Below are 19,121 nucleotides of genomic sequence, written 5' to 3' on the forward strand. Positions count from 1 at the left end.
TTTTGGAGGAAGAAAAAAACCCTTTATTATTTATATTTTTATTCACATGAAGAGCAACAAAATGATAAAAGCATCTACAGCATTTCATTAATGTGCAACAAAAACAAAGACAGTCTGACTGGGTTAACTGCACATGTGGTCCTCTACTGCAGCCCTATCATCACATACTATGATTGCCAGGACTCTGACAGAAAATGAGACATGAAAATCAAACTCTCCGGCTGATGTAACAAGACGGTAAGGCCTTTCTAAACAGACAATGGAAAATGAGCCAAAATCAGCAGGAGGATAAAAATGCAAGGATTCCAAAATATTTCTGTAAAGTCATTATAGACATAATGGAATAAATAAAGAGGGAAACTTTACTGGTAAAGTAACCAAATCGGTACCATCTCAGTTCTTCACAGTGCTGCATACACCGGCGTTCTCACCCATTCACAGGAATAGTTGCATTCTCTGAAATAAAAAAAGACCACCATTACCAGCAACTGTGCACAGATGCCTTCGTAACAACAGTCTGTACTACTGTTTTGGACATTGTTTTCTTTGTGGGTTTTTTTTTTCTTTTTAAATTAATGGAACAAACAATATTATGACCACCAAAAAAAGGAGATGCAGGCCTCCTGAATGTAATGATGATCACATTTCACCTGCCAATCATGGCAAGCAATCGACTGAATAAGTACCACTTTGGCTGAGGGTACAGCTGTACTTAAATAACATCTTGTTGCAAAACTGGAGGAGTTATCTCAAGACACTCAATAAATAGCGAACATACACAGGTGGTTAACACTGGACCAATTTTAAACTTTGTGCATTCCTATTTTTGGTTGACAAGTAACAGCTTACTGAGCAAACTATCAACATGGATTGTTCTTCTGTATACTTTGGATACTTAAATATGCACATTAGCCCTTAAAAACACAACATTCATGAGCAAATGACCTCCAGGTGTTGTCTCAAATGAAGAGATGCAGTAAAACGCTTTGACCAAGACTCCTTATCAGGTAGATGTGTACAGTTCCTCTTTACACGACACACACACACACACACACACACACACACACACACACACACACGAAAGCAAATTTTTAAAATGTTTAAAGTTAAGATGCTTAAAACAGTACATCCAAAACTGCAAGGGAAAAGGCTTTGGGGTTAAGCATATTTACACTATAATTACAACTTTACAAGCGCATGGAGCCAAAGAGTGAGTCTGTAAAGTGACTTCACTGCAGGCAAGTAATCCAAATTTAAAAAGAAAAGAAAAAAAAAAGTCTGTTGATTAAAGCTTGGCTGGGATTACGGTTGGGGGAGAAAGAAAGGAAGGAAGAAATGAATGTTTAGCTCCAGTGTGCACTGCCTGCTCTCACCTAAGACACAATGGCTATTATTTTAAACCTGCACTATTTTCTGTACATCATCTACAGTACACAGTGGGAAGTTTTTTTCAGTACATTCATTCAATACCAACACACTGGAATCTACTCATCAACGAACAAATCTTGTAGCCCAACCATGACTAGTATAGCAAACACTTGGGATCGCATGAATAATTAGTACAGGCTGACAGGCAGATACTTTTCCAACAAAAAGACCCGTGGTTAGTTTAACTCTAAGGATAATCCCATCTATCAAGTAACATTCATTTAAATTCATCATTGCTGAGGAATCCCTGACAGCTGCATCTTCACATACACAGTAATATTGACATTAATCATACTATTGAGTTTGTTTTAAAGTGGCCGTTTTACAGCTCACGATGAAAGGTGCCTGAGAGGTGGTTGGGCCAAAGGAGTGTGGGTGAAAGCATGATTGTCTGCTCAGGGGTGAGGTTTAGATGAGAACTGTGGAAGAGGTTTGGTCAACAGCATAAAACATATGAGTGTGTGTTGCATCTGACGACGCCCTGTCACAATCTCACACACACACGCACACACAATCAGAGCCACCCTGAGCTATCATGTACAACTTACAGGACCAATCTCAAAAATTAAAACAACCTGTCCAACCAGCTAGAGCACAACCACTGATCAGCGCTCTGGTCTGGATGAGGGGAGGTAAAGGACACAGTCCTAAGATAGTGCAAATACTGTTGTTGTCTCAAAGAAACAACCCAGTTGCTTGTGACTGGGGTGGAGACTTGGAGGAACTACTTGGAGGAGCGAAGATGGCTGTTACAGCCATCTTCGGAGTGTAGGGAGGTTCCTGTCCATCCAGCGCTGATTCAGCTTGATGGTTTCTAAAGCTTCCTGTACGCTCCTCATCTGAGAGCCACGCTCCTTCAGACCGGAGAAGAAAGCCTGCACCTGTAAGACATCAAAATACACAAGCTCAGCTCAGGAAACAAGTACACTGAGACTCAAACAAATGCATTCTCATAAGAAATGACTTAAGGACATACTTTATTAAGTTGTGCCTGTGTGGAGGACTGGGAGGTAACAGATTTAATGATTGTCTGGATGGCAAAGGAGCCAATGGGGAACCTGCAGCCAAAAAGACAAAATTTTCAGGTGAAATTATCTCAAAATGCTTTACCAGGGGAAACTCTCAGACTAACTTACTTCTCTATGAGGCGGTCCCAGTTCTCTTGTATGAAGTCCCAGGCAAACAAACAACCAGCAAAGCTCTGACACATAGTGCTGATGACCAAAGGCAACTCCTGAGTCTGAATGTGACTTCCCCTCAGACCGAACGACAGAATCCTAGAAAGAAACCAAAAGTGTCAAAATGACCCTGATTGTAACCACACAGCAATGGGAATCACACAATCTTTAGTATAAAGAAGTACATTTTGAAAGCTTTAAGTTGGGATAGAGCAGAATTTTAAAAAACTGAAGCCATAAACCAAATTGTAACACTCTTTGCCGCTCTCCCTTAAAAATGTGCCAGAAAACAGAACATAGTATTACTTCAAAATAACTGGGACATCTGTGGTCATTACTATTCACAGATCACAGTGAAAATGCACAAAATCTTCATATGCTAACTTCTTGTTGAAATCTAGAAACATTTTTTTATACTTTCACTCCTGTATACTAATGCTGATCTTATCACAAAAGTCTTAACAATACATTCTATTGAAAATTCAGGGTAGTTAATGATTTTACTGTAAAGCCATCCAGTGGGCCGAATTGAACCCTTTGGTGTTTGACACACATGTTTGAGACCACTGCCGTACATCTCAAAGGTTTATAACTGTTATATTAACAGGTTTTAAAACAAATAACTTCAAATACACAAATCTCAACTTATAATAACGATATTTCCATGACTTGTTAAATATCCATGATAAATAACTGCAGATGTACAAGCAGACTGGGGCAATGTCTGCAGTCTAGCAGACGCTGCAATTACCAATCACATCAATCTATGATCTACGTCCCTACTCTCACCTATGAGTGAGAGCTCTGAGTAGTGACCAAAAGAATGAGACAGATGCAAGCAGCAGAAATTATCTTTCTTCGAAGGCTGTCTGGGCTCTTCCTTAGAGACAGGACTCAGTGTAGAGCTGCTACTCCTCTGTTTTGAAAGATGCCAGCAGAGGTGACTAGGATCCCTTCTGGGCCCCTTTTGGATGAGATGTTTTGTGTCTGTCCTACCAGGAAGAGCCCCTGGGGCAGACCAAGGACATGCTGGAGAGATTACATCTGGGAGCAACTGAGTTTATACCAGAAGAGCTGGTGGAGCAAGGTCTGTACTTCTCTGCTTAGGCTGCTGTTTATTCACACACGCATGGATGGAAATAAATGGATGGACATCAGCTACATTCTAACATAATCTAGCATCCCCAAAATACAGTCTAATCAACTTATTGAAGATCAATTTATTTAGATCATCATCATCATTATGATGCCCCAAACGCAGAATAAGTTTGAAGTAATTTAATAACAGTTTTCCACCTGCTGAGTCAGTAAACAGCAAGACTGCTTATGCCAGAAAACAAAAAAAACAAACTATAAATACTTAGCAGGGTCAGTAACAAATTTTACATGTAAACTACAGTAATATAACTACAGCACTGACAAGATGAGTAACTGTGAGACCTTGAGTATGTCAAACATTTGCTCTGGTGGAACCAAGTGTAGTCATTTTAATGGCATCGCAGGACTTTGACTTGCAGATGAACTTTTTTGGGAAGTGGTGAAATTTTCAGAAGTTTAAACTGACTTTGTTTAAAAAGCGCATAATTAACAAATGCAAAAACAAAAACACTTACTGTACTAAACGTTGTGGGTTCTGAGTGGATGCTAGGCCCTTTAGCATTTTCCGCTTCTCAGAATCATACGTGGCATGCACATACATGTCGAAAAGAGCGTCCCAGGTTTCATCAGACTGGCCAGCCACTGTAAATACAGTCTGCTGCAGATCACCAGGAATCCTACGACAATAAATACAAAAAGAAACAGACTTTTACTTTTGTCTTGCTACTCAATTCCAATTTTCTGATTCCATTAGGTCCCATCACCTTCCATTTCTAAAATGATGTTTGAGTAATACTGTTCACCCTGTTACCAGTTTGAAACGAAGCAGAGTAAGAAAATGAAATGTTTCTTGTGCTCTGGACGTACCTGAGGGTACCATTGGACTCCATGTACTTTTTGAACAGGGACGTGGCCAGTTGGATGCAGTTTTCTTCATTCAGACTACAGGCCATCTCCAGCAGAGCGGAGCGCAGCTCCTGTTTGGACACATTCTCCTCTTCTTCCCACGTTTGTTCGGCCGTCAGATTATGAAATGTCTTCATAATAAAATTCTGTCAAAAAACAAACCAAAAAAACCCCCCAAAACAAAACACATTCATTAGCATGATAAAGCCAAAACTCAAATGAACTAGAAAAAGAAAAGACATGCTCTGACCTTATCAAAGATACGTTATGTGTTAAGTGTCAAATCAAAGTCAGATTTTTTTTTTTAGTAAATCAAAGTTTTATCACGTAACATGATGTTAAAAAAAAAAAATAGTAATGAGAACAGCTGTAGGTTAATAGTGAAATTGAAGAAGGTAATACTTGCTGTTTTGTTTAAGTCATGACACTGTAAATTCTTAACTCTTACCAATCAAACTTTTAAACTACTTTTACTGCTATTATTACTTTCTTATCAAAATAACCTCATCTTGAAGTCATACTGACAACCTTCAACACTGTGTGCAAGCACTTAAAGTTTGTAGGTGTACGCAAAAAAACTGGATTTTAAATAAAACCACCAAAATCTGGTTGAAGTGTTTTAGAGGCTAAAAATTAATTGGACAATTTACTGACAATGGCCAGGTGAGGTGTGTTCGCTTGTTACTTCAAACGTTACTGACAAATGAAGCAGGCATAGTATCAGAATATCACAAGTCCATTCAATTTAAATTTCATATTTTTTTTCCATGGTAATTTTAAAAATGAGGACCAAGGAGATACCAAGTGATGGAGGCCAGAATAAATAAACCTTTCAGAGAGATTCTGGTGAATCTGGTTAATTCTTAAAAAGAATAAATGCGCTGAACAACTCTGCAACAACAGCACCTAAAGTGCATGGTGACAGCAGTATTTCCATGGTTCAGAACAACAACTTCACAAACACTAACCAAGTCAAGAACACACTCAAGGAGGTACAAGTATCATTGTCAACGTCTACGATTTAAGAGACGACTTCTTGAAATGATTGCTCTGCTTATACACTTCTGAAAAAAATCTGAAACCCAAATTAACTTGTACCAGAATAATGGGAAGAGAAAAAATATGGGAGAATGCCACATTATCGGCCAAACATCATGGAAGCAACGTTATGGCATGGGCATGTATGGCTCCCAGTGGAACCAGGTCACTCGTGTTTACTGTTGATGTGACTGCTGATGGAAGAAGCAGGAGGAATTGTGAAGTGTACAGGGTTATACTCTCTGCTCAGATCCAGACAAATGTGGCAAAACTGATCAGAAAACTCTTCACAGTATAAATGGATGACAAACCAAAGTACATTGCAAAATCAGTCCAAGAAAAATGAGACATTCTTCAATGGCCAAGTCAGTCACCTGATCTCAATCAAATAGAGCAACTTTTCAGTCAAACTGAAAAAGAAGCCAGAGAGACCCACAAATAAGCAGCGGCTGAAGCAAAGGCTTAGCAGAACATCTTAAGGGAGAAAACACACCAACTGGGGATACCTGTGAGTCCTAGACTTCAGGCAGGACTGCAAAGGACTTTTAGCCAAATATTGAAAACTACCATTAAATTTAAAACTGTGTGTCTAAGAATAGCTATAATTCCTAAACAGCTAATGTACAGCTGTTTTTTTTAAATCAATCCCCCTGAATCAAAGATTCAAGTCTGCACTTCAATCACATCTTGGTGGTTTGATTTTAAAAACAAACAAACAAAACAAAACAAAACATTATTTGGGAGTCAGAAGCAAAACTTTAAAAATTCTGTCTTTACTGGAAATCTAATTTCTTGGGTGTGAGTTCAATACCTTCATGCGGGATGCAAGATTAGACTCCTGTCTTTTTTCAAGCTGTCGGTAGATATTATTGAACTGCAAAAGGGCCTCCGTCACAGGAGAAGTCTCAGTTTCCGCTGAGAAATAATCCTGCAGATTGAGGACCTGCCGGAAGGGCACACGTCCCAATCTAGTGACGACACGGGACAAACGAGGAACAGCGGAGCATCAAAATGAAGCAGAAGAACTGAAAAAAAGACTTTAATCACTGAATACAATTAAAAGACTTTGATACCTGGAGAGAGCAAAGATGTTATGTATAAGTGAAGCACGGTCCTCGTATGTAAGAACGCTGACATTTGTCTTCAAAGCTTTAGTAAGAGCAGACCAGCCATCCTTTCCGTAGTCCACTATGTAGAAGCCTGTATTTTTGTAGTTCAACTTCAGCCATGTTACATTTTTTGACAGCTTAAATGTGTCTGAAAATACAAACAAACAAACACATGAATACACTTAAAACTTTTCATTCGAGAGCAGCTCAGCCAAGGACAATCAGAATAGGTTTCTGTTTTAGTCTTTTACCTGATTTATTTTTCAGAGTGAAAACCTGTCTGCACTCGGGGGCCAGACTACAGCTGTCGTTCACGTACGTCACTGGAATATTCCACAAGCTAAACAGAGTGCACAGTACAGTTAGCACGGTGGTGTCCTTATGATCTGTGTGTGTGTGTCTGTCTGTGTGGTAATGTGTAACACACCTTGACGTATGCGTGGTATTGTCAGATGTGAGCAAGAAGTGCTCCTGTGTGAGTGTCACCTGGTTTCCCATGAGGTTTACAGTGACCAGTGGGAAGCCTTTCTGTGATGTCCATGATGTCATCATCTGCGATACATTCATGTGGTGCGTGGACTTATCGGTCTGAGGATAGGAAGGGGAATATTTGATCTGTGTGTGCAGCCAAATGTCACAATTTCATTTTTTCCCCCCACACATGAGAAATAGTGTGGAAGTGGACTCAAATTTTGCCGCTATATTCTCAAAATTTGTGGAAACAATTACAATTTCTAGTATCCAAATCGCAACAAAGTGTACACTACTCACACAATCTATCCAAAAACATCTCTTTGATGAACAGATCAAAGATAAACTCTAAACTATGAGAGACTTTTAAGGTTGTTAGCATTGTGGCAGACAATAAGATGACTAAGCAGATGGAAGCATCAACTTTAACTGAGGTCATTAGGTTGAAACACTCTTGTCACAATTATATAGTCTTTGTGTCTGTCTTGTGCTCTGCCATCAAAAGGGAATAAGCAAGAGAACATGCAAGGGAACTATTCCATGTAGAGCATATTAGCTACATTTGAATTATAGGTTGACTGCCATACCTCAGCAAAGAGTAAACAGAATACAAATATCTATTAAAAAAAGAAGTTCTAAATAGTCTCCATTATGAGACCATTTACCAAGTTAGAAAACAATTTAATACAACAGACCTATATTTAACAGGGCTATTTTCAAAAGGCGTTATAAATAGAATTCCAGTTAAAAAGAATGTGGCACTGTGGTATAAAGCAGGGAGCCTACTCAGGACTCATATGTAATCATCTGTATCTTGCACAGTTGCAATGCTATCCACTAACAAAATCTTTCCATATATGTAAAGGCGTGAACAGTGCAAGTACAGATAAAGCACTTGTAGTTCCTGCTACAGTAGATTAGAGCACAGCAGGCATTATCTATTAGCTTTTTTGGTATCAGCAAGTATAATGCTGATAGATGAAAAGTAAAAAAAATAAAGAAGGGACAGGAGAAACACTCTTTAACCAGGTTATGAGTGTTGGTGTTACACAGTTTATTCACCAGAGGGCACTATGCATCTTCCTTCTTGGTAACATGGGTGTTTGGAACTAGGATACATCTTGGTGACTAATTTTCTAGCCGTTTAAACGAGAGAGAAAAACTTTGTTTAGTCAACGAGCCCAAAAGTCAGAACCTTCTTAGAAAACCTGCAAAACTGGGCACACTTTAAGTGGTCGTTGAACACTGGCCAAACAAATATTTCATTTGTATTTTAAGGGCTATATGAACCCATTAATCATGTTCCTTATTAGACAATCATATTTTAAATGTTGCTTAAAGGTGCGGCACTACATTCTGTATAATGTTGTAAACATGCATAATATCAGATTAACTTACAGCCTTTGGCTAGCCATAGCAGAACTAGCAGCAGTAGCCTCAGTTTCTTTCTGTCTAGCTTCTACACTCCAGTTTATTCTGGCAAGCCAACCTACAGCTGCTCATGCTTTATTATAAAGTACTACAGATAAGCGCAGGCAGCACTCTGGCAGCCATCTGTTTTACTTTCCCCTCGTTCATTTACAATTTCCTTTCACCGACACAGAGAGAGGTGTGTGCAGCCAACTGTAAAGGCTGCAGTCTGACAGTGGCTGGTGGTTGTGTAACATCTTTGACAATATCTTACATTTAAAAAAAACATAAGAATGCTACATATAACCAACTCCTATTTCTAGCAGCAACGTTTGAACTTCTAGTCAGTTAGTCATGCACATCTCTTAACACAACAACCAGCTGATCCAAGCAGATTTAGGGAGAGTGTAAATGAGTAAATAAATAGGTGTTGTGTGACAGAAAGAAAAAAATCTGATTTTTAATTCAACAAATATTGGTATTGGTCTTAAAAACACTGTATTGGTCAGGCTCTATGGTAGATTTTACCAAGGCTACATTTTGCCACAATCACACTTCACAAAGGGAAAAAATAACCAGCCACTGTGTCAGTAAAAACACAAAAGCACACATATACATGAACATAAAATACACACCACTAATACCTGTGTGAGGCTGTTCCAGAGGTCATCAGTGTCTGTATTTAATCCGCTGAACTGTTTGAGATATTCAATGATACCCTTTCTGAACTGTTGATCTCCAGGGAAGGAAGCATTCAGCATTAGAAGAATGGATGCACCCTGGAAGACAAAGATTAATAAACTAACAATAAACTATCAAGAACTTCATGTGAGGGTCACTATTTCCTTAAATAAACAGCTAGAAATCAAAGTTAAGTGAATTAATGAACAGCATGTGATGTACTTCTATGTCAGAGTTTACCTTTTCATAAGAGACAGAGTCAAACATCTCCTCTACTTGTTCTGTTGTATTAACGTCTGTCGACACAGCGTGCGAGGAGTTTAGTGCATCTTTGTCTAAGGCTCTGAACCGCACTGAGAGGAATAAATTACCCTGCAAACAAACAGGACATACTGCATATGTAGGAGCACATAACATTATCTGACTTAAAACTATGACGAGTAATTTGGCAAGCTATATGGCAGAACGCACAGTTTCCAGGTCGGGCGACACTTCCTGCAGTGACATGTACTCCATGTAAGTGGCAAAGCCTTCGTTGAGCCACAGGTCATTCCACCATCTCATAGTCACCAGGTTTCCAAACCACTGTAAAACAAAAAAAATTGGACATGTGAACATATTCATTGTTTCTTTTCACAGATACAAACACAAACAAAAGTACCTGATGAGCAAGCTCATGTGCTATGACAGAAGCCACCACTTGTTTTTCCAGGAGAGAAGACTCTTTGCCCACTAACAAAGTGGTTTCCCGAAAAGTGATTAGCCCCCAGTTCTCCATGGCTCCTGCCAGGAAGTCAGGAATAGCTACCAAGTCTGACACCAGAGAAAGACAGCATATGGGGTTGTGTAAAAATGGACAGTGGGAGAACAGTTACGCAAGGATAAAGCACAGAGTGTGTATAATTAAATATCCATTGGTTTACTCACCTAGTTTTTTGAGAGGGTAATTAATGTCAAAGAAGTTATTGTAAAACTCCAGCAGTTTAGAGGTTATGGTCAGAGCATACTCAGTGTGCCCATGTTTCTCTGGTACAGAGTAGACTGACACCTAACACAAACAATAAAAGGTATTTATATGTATACACATATATATAGTTTGTCAACAACAGCACAGCCTCACTGAAAAATACATTTTAAAAAAATATTTGCAGAGCCTGAACTGAAACAGAAAAATATTTCTCTGCTAGACTTACCTGGGTTTCTGAAACATTTTTGGTGATAGGGGTGAAGTCAGCAACGATGAAGGCCACCAGGTAAGTGCTCATGTTAACACTGGTCTTTTCAAACTCATCCTGCACAAGGCCATTGGAGAGATTTGTGGATTTTGCCTGAAATACACAAAACAAGGATGTATTGAAGTCCTCTGCAATAAATCAGTATTGTTGATTTATTGTGGATGAACACAGCAGTGCAGCACACCATCTGGTAGTATTGACTGTACCCCCACCGTGACCTGAGAAGCCATAGTGGTTACAAGAATTACAAAGTCTTCAGGACAGGATATTATTATAATTATGCTTTGTAAACTGTGGTTACATAGTGACAAAAGCACAATTGTAAGTTTACTGCAACTGCCAGTATCTTAAAAAATCGAAACTCTGTGAACTCTATAATACAGTGGACAGTGGAGTGTAAGCCTCCTCAGAAGAAAGCATATTTCATTTTGTACATCCAAGCAGGTATGTAACAGCTGACATTAATTTAAAATTGTCACCATTCAACATCTGTACAAAAAACAAGTATCACTTCTAAAAAAAACCAAACCTCTATTAGGATGTTAAACTCTCATGCTACTGTAACCAAATGTAATTCAAACCTTGTGTCAGTTTTAACACATTTAACACATTTAAATCTAGTCAGATACTGCCAAAAATAACAAATGTGAATAAAAATAATTCAACCACATATGAATGAAGCCTTATAAAACACTGAGTAGAATGTCTCAACCATTAGTATCATAATGCAAAACTCATTAATTTTAAATTACCTTGGGCATGTTTGAAAGAGTCATGTAGGCTTTTTTTCTGCTGATTTTAATCAGGAATGTAGCTTTGAAAGCTGGTTCATCAAAACAAGGGAAGGCCTTCCTGGCCGACAGCGGCTCAAACTGTGTTGCTGCTAGGACCCTGGGGAAAAGAGGGGGATGAACATGACCATGCTGGAAATGTTTAAACTCCATAAAACATTTTCTTTCTGTATTTGTTATTTTTAAAGCACTCATTTGTTAGACTGTGGCGATGAGATGAGCTGACTCCATAGTCTGTACTTATGGCAGAACCAATTCAATTGTTCCTATATAGCGCCAATTCACAACAATAGTCACCTTAATGTGAAGTATATTTCAAGTGTAAGACCCTACAGTATTAGAAAAAAACTCCAACAAGACATCCCCGTGTGAGCAAACATTTGACGACAATAGGAAAGAAAAAAAACCCTTTTAATAGGAAGAAACCTCCAGCAGAATCGGGCTCGGGAAATGTCAACCATCTGCCACTCCAAGTTGAGAGTGAAGGGAAATGGAAGACAGCAGAGAGAAACAGGTCAAAAGGAAAACTATAAGAGAAAAGTCTAGAGTTTTATAAGTACTAATGATTAAATGCACTAGTAGTGTATAAACACACAGGGAGTGAAAAGAAATGAGTGAAGATGAAATTGTCAGTGCATCATGGGAAGCCCCCCAGCAGCCTACGCTTAGTACAGTATGAGTCAGGGTCATTTGACCCAGGCTTGACTGTAAGCTTTATCAAAAAAAGAAAGCTTTGAACCTAATCTTAAAACCTAAAAGTAGAGCGGGAGAGGGCGTCTGTCTCTTCAAGTCCAAACTGGGTGCTGGTTCCAAAATACATGGACCTGATCGATGAAGCCTCCGATTCTACTTTTAAAAACTGTAGGAACCTAAATTAAACCTTGAATCTGAGAGCAAAGTGCTCTAATGAGGTGATATGGTCCTAAGAGGTCATAAAGATAAGATGGGACCTGATTATTCAAGGTTTTGTATATAAGGAGAAAATTTAAAATTAAATTCTGGTGCCAATAAGAGAAATACGGTCTTTCTTTCTAGTCTCACGGCAGCATTTAGAATCAAATGAAGGGTTTTCGTGGACTTTTAAGGACAGCCTGATAACAATGCATTACAACAGTCCAGCCAGAAGTAATAAATGCATAAACTAGTTTTTCAGCATCATTCTGACAGGATGATTCTAATTTTAAAGATATTGTGCACATGAATGAAGGCAGTCCTATATATTTGCTTGATGTGCACGCTGAAGGACATATCCTGGTCAAAATGACTCACAGTGTTACTAAAGGTAACACTATGAGGCCATCTGAAGTAAATATCCTGTTAGATTTTTTAGGGCTGAGTACAATAACCTCAGTTACATCTGAATTTAGAAGTAGGAAATTAGTGGTAATTTAGGCCTTTATGTGTTTATGACATCCCTGTAATTTAACTAGTTGATTTGCATGACCTGGCTTCATGGATAAATAACGCTGTGCGTCATCTGCATAGCAATGAAACTGTATGCAGTGTTTTGTTATAAGGTTGCCTAAATGAAGCAAGTATAAAGTAAAAAGTATTGGTCCCAGCACAGAACTCCACAACTAACTAATTGGAAATCTATCCAACAGATATGACTCGGACCACTGCAGCACAGTTCCTCTAATACAAACAGTATGTTCTAATATCTGTAGTAAAATCTTGTGGTCAGTGGTAGCAAACACTGTACTGAGGTCTAACAGGACAAAAGCAGATATGAGTTCATTGGTTCATTGCCAAAGGCCATTAGAAGATGTTTCATAACCTTCACTAATACTGTTTCAGTGCTATGATGCACTCTCAATCTTGACTGATTAACTAGTCTAGTTAACTAGTCTTTCAAGATTCTTTGAAATAAAAGGAAGATTAAAAACAGTCTATAATTACTTAAAACAGCTGGAACAAATAAGAACTTTTTAAGTAATGCCTTAATTACCGCCACCTTAAAAGCCTGTGGTAAGTAGCCTGCTAATAAACAGCCAATGAGCAAGGGGTACCTTTTGTTTCCATCCTTATCAGTGTAGGAGCTGTTGTAGAAACCATCATATGTGTTTGAGAAGTTGGCAGAATATTCCATTGTCAAAACACAGTACTGGCCTGCTTTCAGCTCCTCTGAGAAATTAACAGCTAACTGCTGTCTGGGTTTGTATTCCAGTACAGTCACATCACTGGCCTGCCCATCACCCAACTGGAAGAGAGAAAGTGTTAGTCACAGACTAGCAGACAAAAAAAAAGTAAATAATTTATTCATTTATTCAGAACACAAAAAATCCTCTTCAAACCCACTTTGAAGGTTGCTTTGGTAATGTTAAGATTAGCACCATGGAATACAATGCGGTTTGTGCTGTGAAGTATAGACATGTTGATAACAGTTCTGCCCGTGAAGGTCATTTTGTCGAGGTCGGGGTTCAGGGTGAGGTCATAGCTGAGAGGTTTTATGCTTTGAGGGAGTCGGAGCTGTGCCCATGGAAACAATTCCCCATTTGTGGAGATGGGGTAGACTGTCTCAATGGGACTGGTCTTGTTTGGCTTACGACAACCAGCCTGCAGAGGATAGAGAGTTGGAGTCAGCAATGGAGAAAAATAAAACTGTTTTTGCTCTAAAGTTGATATTCTTGAAAACTAACTTAATATTTTCCTTACTTTGGTAAAGGTGCAGCCAGGTAGGAAGTAGAGTACCATGGTCATTGAGGCCACTATCACGAGGAATAACACACATACAACTATGGTACGTGATGAGGGTCGCGAACATGACCTGAAATCAAAGAGAGATTAACATTACTTACACTAACTCATTTTAAATATATATTTGTTTTTCAACAGTACTAACAACTCTGCTGGGCAAACAGGGACTACCAATGTTGTTGTAGATGCTGTACTTTTATCTTCTGACTCATTAAGTCAAAATTTGTTTTCCAAAAATACTCAGTAATACTATAATAATACTAAACTATTGATGAAGCGCTATATGCCACAGAAAAAAAAATTTTTTTTAAGTAAACTTGCTGCACATCATCCCATATGATAAACCCTACTTTACCTTGGTGGTGCCTGTCTGGTGTAAGGGGAAGAGTTGGATCTGTGAGCAGAGCTTCGGTTCATAAAAGACATGCCCAACAAACGTGCTGAAGACTCGCAGTCCTCCTCATCGTCATCCATGTCGTTTTCCCCCAGGCCTCGCACAAGTAACCGTGAACTACGGGGTTCATATGTCACTTCATCTGGCTCAAGAGCAGGAAACGTCTGGAGAGAGCATATCCAGTAGGTTCTATTATCCTCTGGTTAAATCATGCAGATTCCTATACATTGTATAGACTTTCCATGTAAGTTAGTTAGCACGGGGTAAAATGTCATACGTAGAGGGGGTGATGAGACTGAGTGCAGAGGAATGAATGATAGAAACAATAATCAGGTAAGAGAAGGGTCCAGATAACAGGTAATGAAAGAAGATGTGTTTTAATAATGATTGTAGCTGTTTCCAATGTAAATCATGAATGAAAGGATGCAAAACGATTGAGGAGCTTTAAGAGAGGATTTGGTGACTATTAGAGAATGAGAAAGTGTAAAGACTTTATCTATAAGGCTGTATGATGCAGCATCACTGTGGTGACTGAAAACTAAAACTGCATATCCAGTATTAACATGATGAAGAGATAGCATTGTCACCATGCTAAAATTAAATGTCAGACAGAAGCAGCTTACAAATACTTGCCCCAATTCGCTCACATTATCAACCCATACTACTGACATACCGGAAAGGCTGTGGAGTCTTTGGCTAAATCCACAACATCGGGCTCTTCTTCAAACATGCTGTTCTCAATCATGTTCCTCGGCAGGCTGGCACGCTCTGTAGCACAAAGAGGAACAGAAATCAGACAGATGCTGCTCAAAAAAAGGGAAATGATTGAAAGGAGAGAGATGTAACAGAATAAAGATAAATTATGTAGAATTACAGAGTAGCAGAAGAGACTATCTGGCACAAAAAGCATTGTTGTCACTGAATGCGCTTTCAACACAAAGCCACATTTCATAAAGTGCTCACAGTTTCTGCAATTTCCCGTTAGTACACCTTCTTCAGTATTTCCTGCTTCTTTTATCTACACAGAACAGGTTTATCAGGTTGTTGAAACACTGAACTGCAGACATTACAAACCTGGAATAACTTCTTCTTCACAGGGAAAAGAAGTGAAGAAAGTCCCCAAATAGGAAAACGCTAAAGCAAAGACTACTCATCACTGGTCCATGTCACATGCAGTTTTTAAAGGCCTTCATTTCCTCAAACTAACCTGCATATGCAGCATTATGACAAGAGAAGGCCTTGTTTTACAAACTTTAAGTCACTGCCTGGAAGCCAGACTCTCCCCCCAGTAATTCCTGAAACAATCAGAGGCATGTTCAACTTCCTAATTCAATAACTAAAGTATTAAAATGCTGAACTGTGCAACTCTGCAGTTTCAGCCTCACAGTCCATTCATGGTTTTACAGCCTAAACAGTTTTCAAGTGGAAAAGCACAGAAAGACACTGAACACCTAAAGTGTTAACTCAAAAACAACTACAGCAAACAAAGATGAGCTTTAACTCCCAAAAGAAAGTCAGCAGCCCAGAAATGTCAGAGGTGAATTATTTTGCTCCTTGTGTGCACGCTACAGTGTTTCTGAAATGACAGCGTGGGTCGACACAGTCTCTCTGTCTGGACCACATTGCTGCATGATGAATATCTATTAATAGGTTAGGAGCTAAGCAGTGGGCAAAGTGGAAGGTCTACAGGGGTTTATAAGAACAGCACCGACTAAACACGTTAAACAGATATTTCATATGAGCAAAATGACATTCTCAGAAGAGAGAAGTGGTTATGATGATGGTTATGATTAAGCAGGATAAATGTAAAACACCCACAGGTCTGTGTGTAAATACATTAAAGCAGTTTATCTGCAAACTGGGGTTTTCCTGTTTATGCAAAACACGTACAAACCCAACAGCAGACTCACAGAACTACAACTAAATATGTGCCTGTGTTTGGCAGGTGTGTCCCCAAGTAATAAAACACAGAAAACACACTGCAAAATGGCTCACTGTTTAAAGTTTATAGGAAGGGAGAATCTGTAAACGTTTTAACATCATTATCTGATGAAAATGTGATTGCGAAATACAAGTTTGGTCTCAGAAAATCACAAAGTCACAATCAAACCTCCTCACATACACGCAAAGATACACAAAAACAGGAAGTCAAACTACTGTGATTTTGCTGCTGCTGCTACTTTCCTCTGAGCTGTTATAGTGTGTACACAGCCCTCTCTTTTGTTTGCTCTAATAAAACAATGCACGTCCTGGGACCATAACAGAGGTTATAAACAATATGAGAGGCTGGGAGCGTGACTTATCAGATCTCCGCGCCAGGAGAAAACACAGCAGCTATCAAACCAAGCACACTTAAATCGAGCAAACAGTGCTGCTTTGCTGTTACAGATAACTTGAAACGTAATAGGGTGCTGTGTTAAGACAACCTCTGTTCTTAAGCTGTTAGAAATGTGTTTCACTGTCTTTATTTCTGTTAAAATATTTAAGCAGCCCACTGATTGATGCTTATGGGGAAATGAAACTCGTATGCAAATGCAAGTGTCACGGTAGGACTATCAGCAATCAACAAGATCGATTCTGAGAGTAAAAATAAGGATATTACGCAGCAAAGACAAAGCTGCTTTAATACAGTTTTTTAAAAGTCAATCTCAGCATGTGTCCTCGGGTGAATGTCACTCCCAGCCAAATGTCCCGACAGTTATTAGCTGGCCTGCTTCTGTTAGCTTGCTCTTTTACTGTACCTTCTGCCCGTGTCTACTTACCTGAACTGTTACTGTCAAACAAATCCATGGTAAGATATCTCAAAAGATCTTGTCCCGTCCAAAACAAAAATCAAAAAATTGGGAAACCTCTGCACTCTCAAAGACGCTAGACAGCCGAGATGATTTTATTGCTGGCAACAACCTACCGCAGGCTCCCTGACACCACACTAGCGGTAGCTAACTACGTAGTAGCTAGCCTGGAACTAGCCAACTTCTGACAATTGTAACCGACTGAAATACATTCAGTTAGCTAACGTTAGCCGCTTTCCATAACTTTATCGCCCATAGCTGTATTCAAGTTAAAAAGCGAGTAAGGCGCGGTTGTCTTTAACTAATACACCTTGAGCTAAAAACACATGAACTACTCTTGCTCTCTAAAACGCTCGGCAAACAACAAACAGACGAGCAAATGACACTTTTCCTCCTCTCCGATCAGTTGTTGACGACCTCCCGTCAAATTACAATACTCACATCTGATTGGATGTTCCCACCGGGAGGCGGGGCCACGTGCACTACGGATGCATGCACCCCAACAAAAATAGGTTTTTTTGGTTATCTATACCTGAGAGGACGACGTTCGTGTATATGGTAAATACAGCGTCAAGGGTCGTTTTTATATTCTATTTTTGATGTGTATGCATGTTTGTGTAAAGTGGGGGAAATAATTATTTCATTCCCTGCTGATTTTTTTGTAAGTTTGCTGACTTCTAAAGAGATGACCAGTGCCTAAATTTTATGATAGTTTCATTTTAATGGCCAGAGACATAATATCAAACAATAATCAAGAAAAACACATAAAAGTTATAAGTTGATTTTCATGTCACTGAGGGGACTATTTGATCCCAAGCATAACAAACCCTTCTTGACAAGCACAGCAGTAAGATGTTTTTTGGAGTTGGTCACCAGGTTTGCTCCCTCTCCTTTAGGGTTCTTGGTTGCTGTTTTTCAGCTCCCTCCACAGATTTTCTGTAGGACTGAGGTCTAGAGACTGTCTAGGCCACCGCATGATCATAATGTGCTTCTTCTTTGGCCACTCCTTTGTGGACTTGGTGGTATGTTTTGCTTTGGTTTTATCATCCACGACCCATCTTTAGTATTCTGGCTGAGGGAAGGAGGTTTTCATCCAGATTCTATAGTACATGGCGCCGTCCATCAACCCTTCATTGTAGTTAAGTTGTCCTGCACCCTTAGCAGAAATGGCCCCAAGTCTTCTCTGGATCATTTAGATGTCCCCTGTACTGTGCCCTCTTGAGCAGGGAGACCTTGCAGACACGGCAAGATTTCAGTCCATTACAGTGTAGTGTGTTACAGACAGTGTTCTACTGCCTTCAGATCATTAACAAGCTCCACGTTTTGGACTATGTGTGTGTTTTTGTTGTTGTTGTTTTAGTATAACAACAACAAATAAAGATTTATGATAGGACAGAACTTAAATAGGAAGTTACGATGATGATTATTAGTTACTAAACAGTGGCGGTGTGGTGGGAATAATAAGCTTATACTTCTTCCTACTCCTTTATTGACTCCCTTGTTTTTGTTGTCAATCTATTTAAATTGTTTTACTTTCATTTACAGCCTAAACCCTAATGATAGGCATTAAGTACTTATACCAAGACCCTAACATAATTAATATAGGCATACACAATCTACACTCAAGACATAAAGGATACGTTTCAGTTTATGCAACAAAAACGCAGATACAGGAGGTACAACAAACTCTTTTATTGTCCATGTAGTGAACCGTGCTGGAGTCTGGCCATTTGTATAGATGTGGCCAGGGTGAAACTATTACTTACACTGTGGTGGCACTGTTGTGCATTCTTTTTCTCATGTGTGAAAATGTGGGGAAAACAAACTTCATTTAATTACTTTTTCATGACATGGCTGTAATGTTTTCTTTCCACACGAGGACATAATAAGTTA

General features: G+C 39.1%; 1 protein-coding gene across 1 annotated transcript; it reads right to left on the reverse strand.

Annotated features, from left to right (window-relative positions):
* lnpep (leucyl/cystinyl aminopeptidase) lies at positions 1-17,644 on the reverse strand. Its single transcript, XM_063490816.1, has 22 exons — positions 17,199-17,644; positions 15,110-15,204; positions 14,398-14,600; positions 14,001-14,112; positions 13,644-13,901; positions 13,355-13,545; positions 11,307-11,445; positions 10,513-10,647; positions 10,247-10,367; positions 9,981-10,132; positions 9,791-9,904; positions 9,560-9,691; positions 9,283-9,417; positions 7,185-7,345; positions 7,009-7,097; positions 6,722-6,905; positions 6,460-6,616; positions 4,572-4,756; positions 4,220-4,381; positions 2,565-2,705; positions 2,405-2,486; positions 1-2,309 (listed from the first exon to the last, which is right to left on the reverse strand). The coding sequence occupies exons 1-22, from the start codon at positions 17,224-17,226 to the stop codon at positions 2,178-2,180; spliced, it is 3,108 nt and encodes a 1,035-aa protein (XP_063346886.1). The 5' UTR covers positions 17,227-17,644; the 3' UTR covers positions 1-2,177.
* Between the last annotated feature and the right edge of the window lie 1,477 nt (positions 17,645-19,121).

This window comes from Pelmatolapia mariae, linkage group LG12, assembly GCF_036321145.2.
Source record: "Pelmatolapia mariae isolate MD_Pm_ZW linkage group LG12, Pm_UMD_F_2, whole genome shotgun sequence".
NCBI lineage: Eukaryota > Metazoa > Chordata > Actinopteri > Cichliformes > Cichlidae > Pelmatolapia > Pelmatolapia mariae.

Excerpts from the sequence above, each read along its gene's own strand:
- lnpep (XM_063490816.1), bottom strand. The coding sequence starts at position 17,226 with ATGGATTTGTTTGACAGTAACAGTTCAG. Across the intron at positions 7,346-9,282 it reads TCTGGAACAGCCTCACACAG|ACCGATAAGTCCACGCACCA; the intron begins GTATTAGTGGTG and ends TCCTATCCTCAG. Across the intron at positions 6,617-6,721 it reads AACATCTTTGCTCTCTCCAG|ATTGGGACGTGTGCCCTTCC; the intron begins GTATCAAAGTCT and ends TGTCGTCACTAG.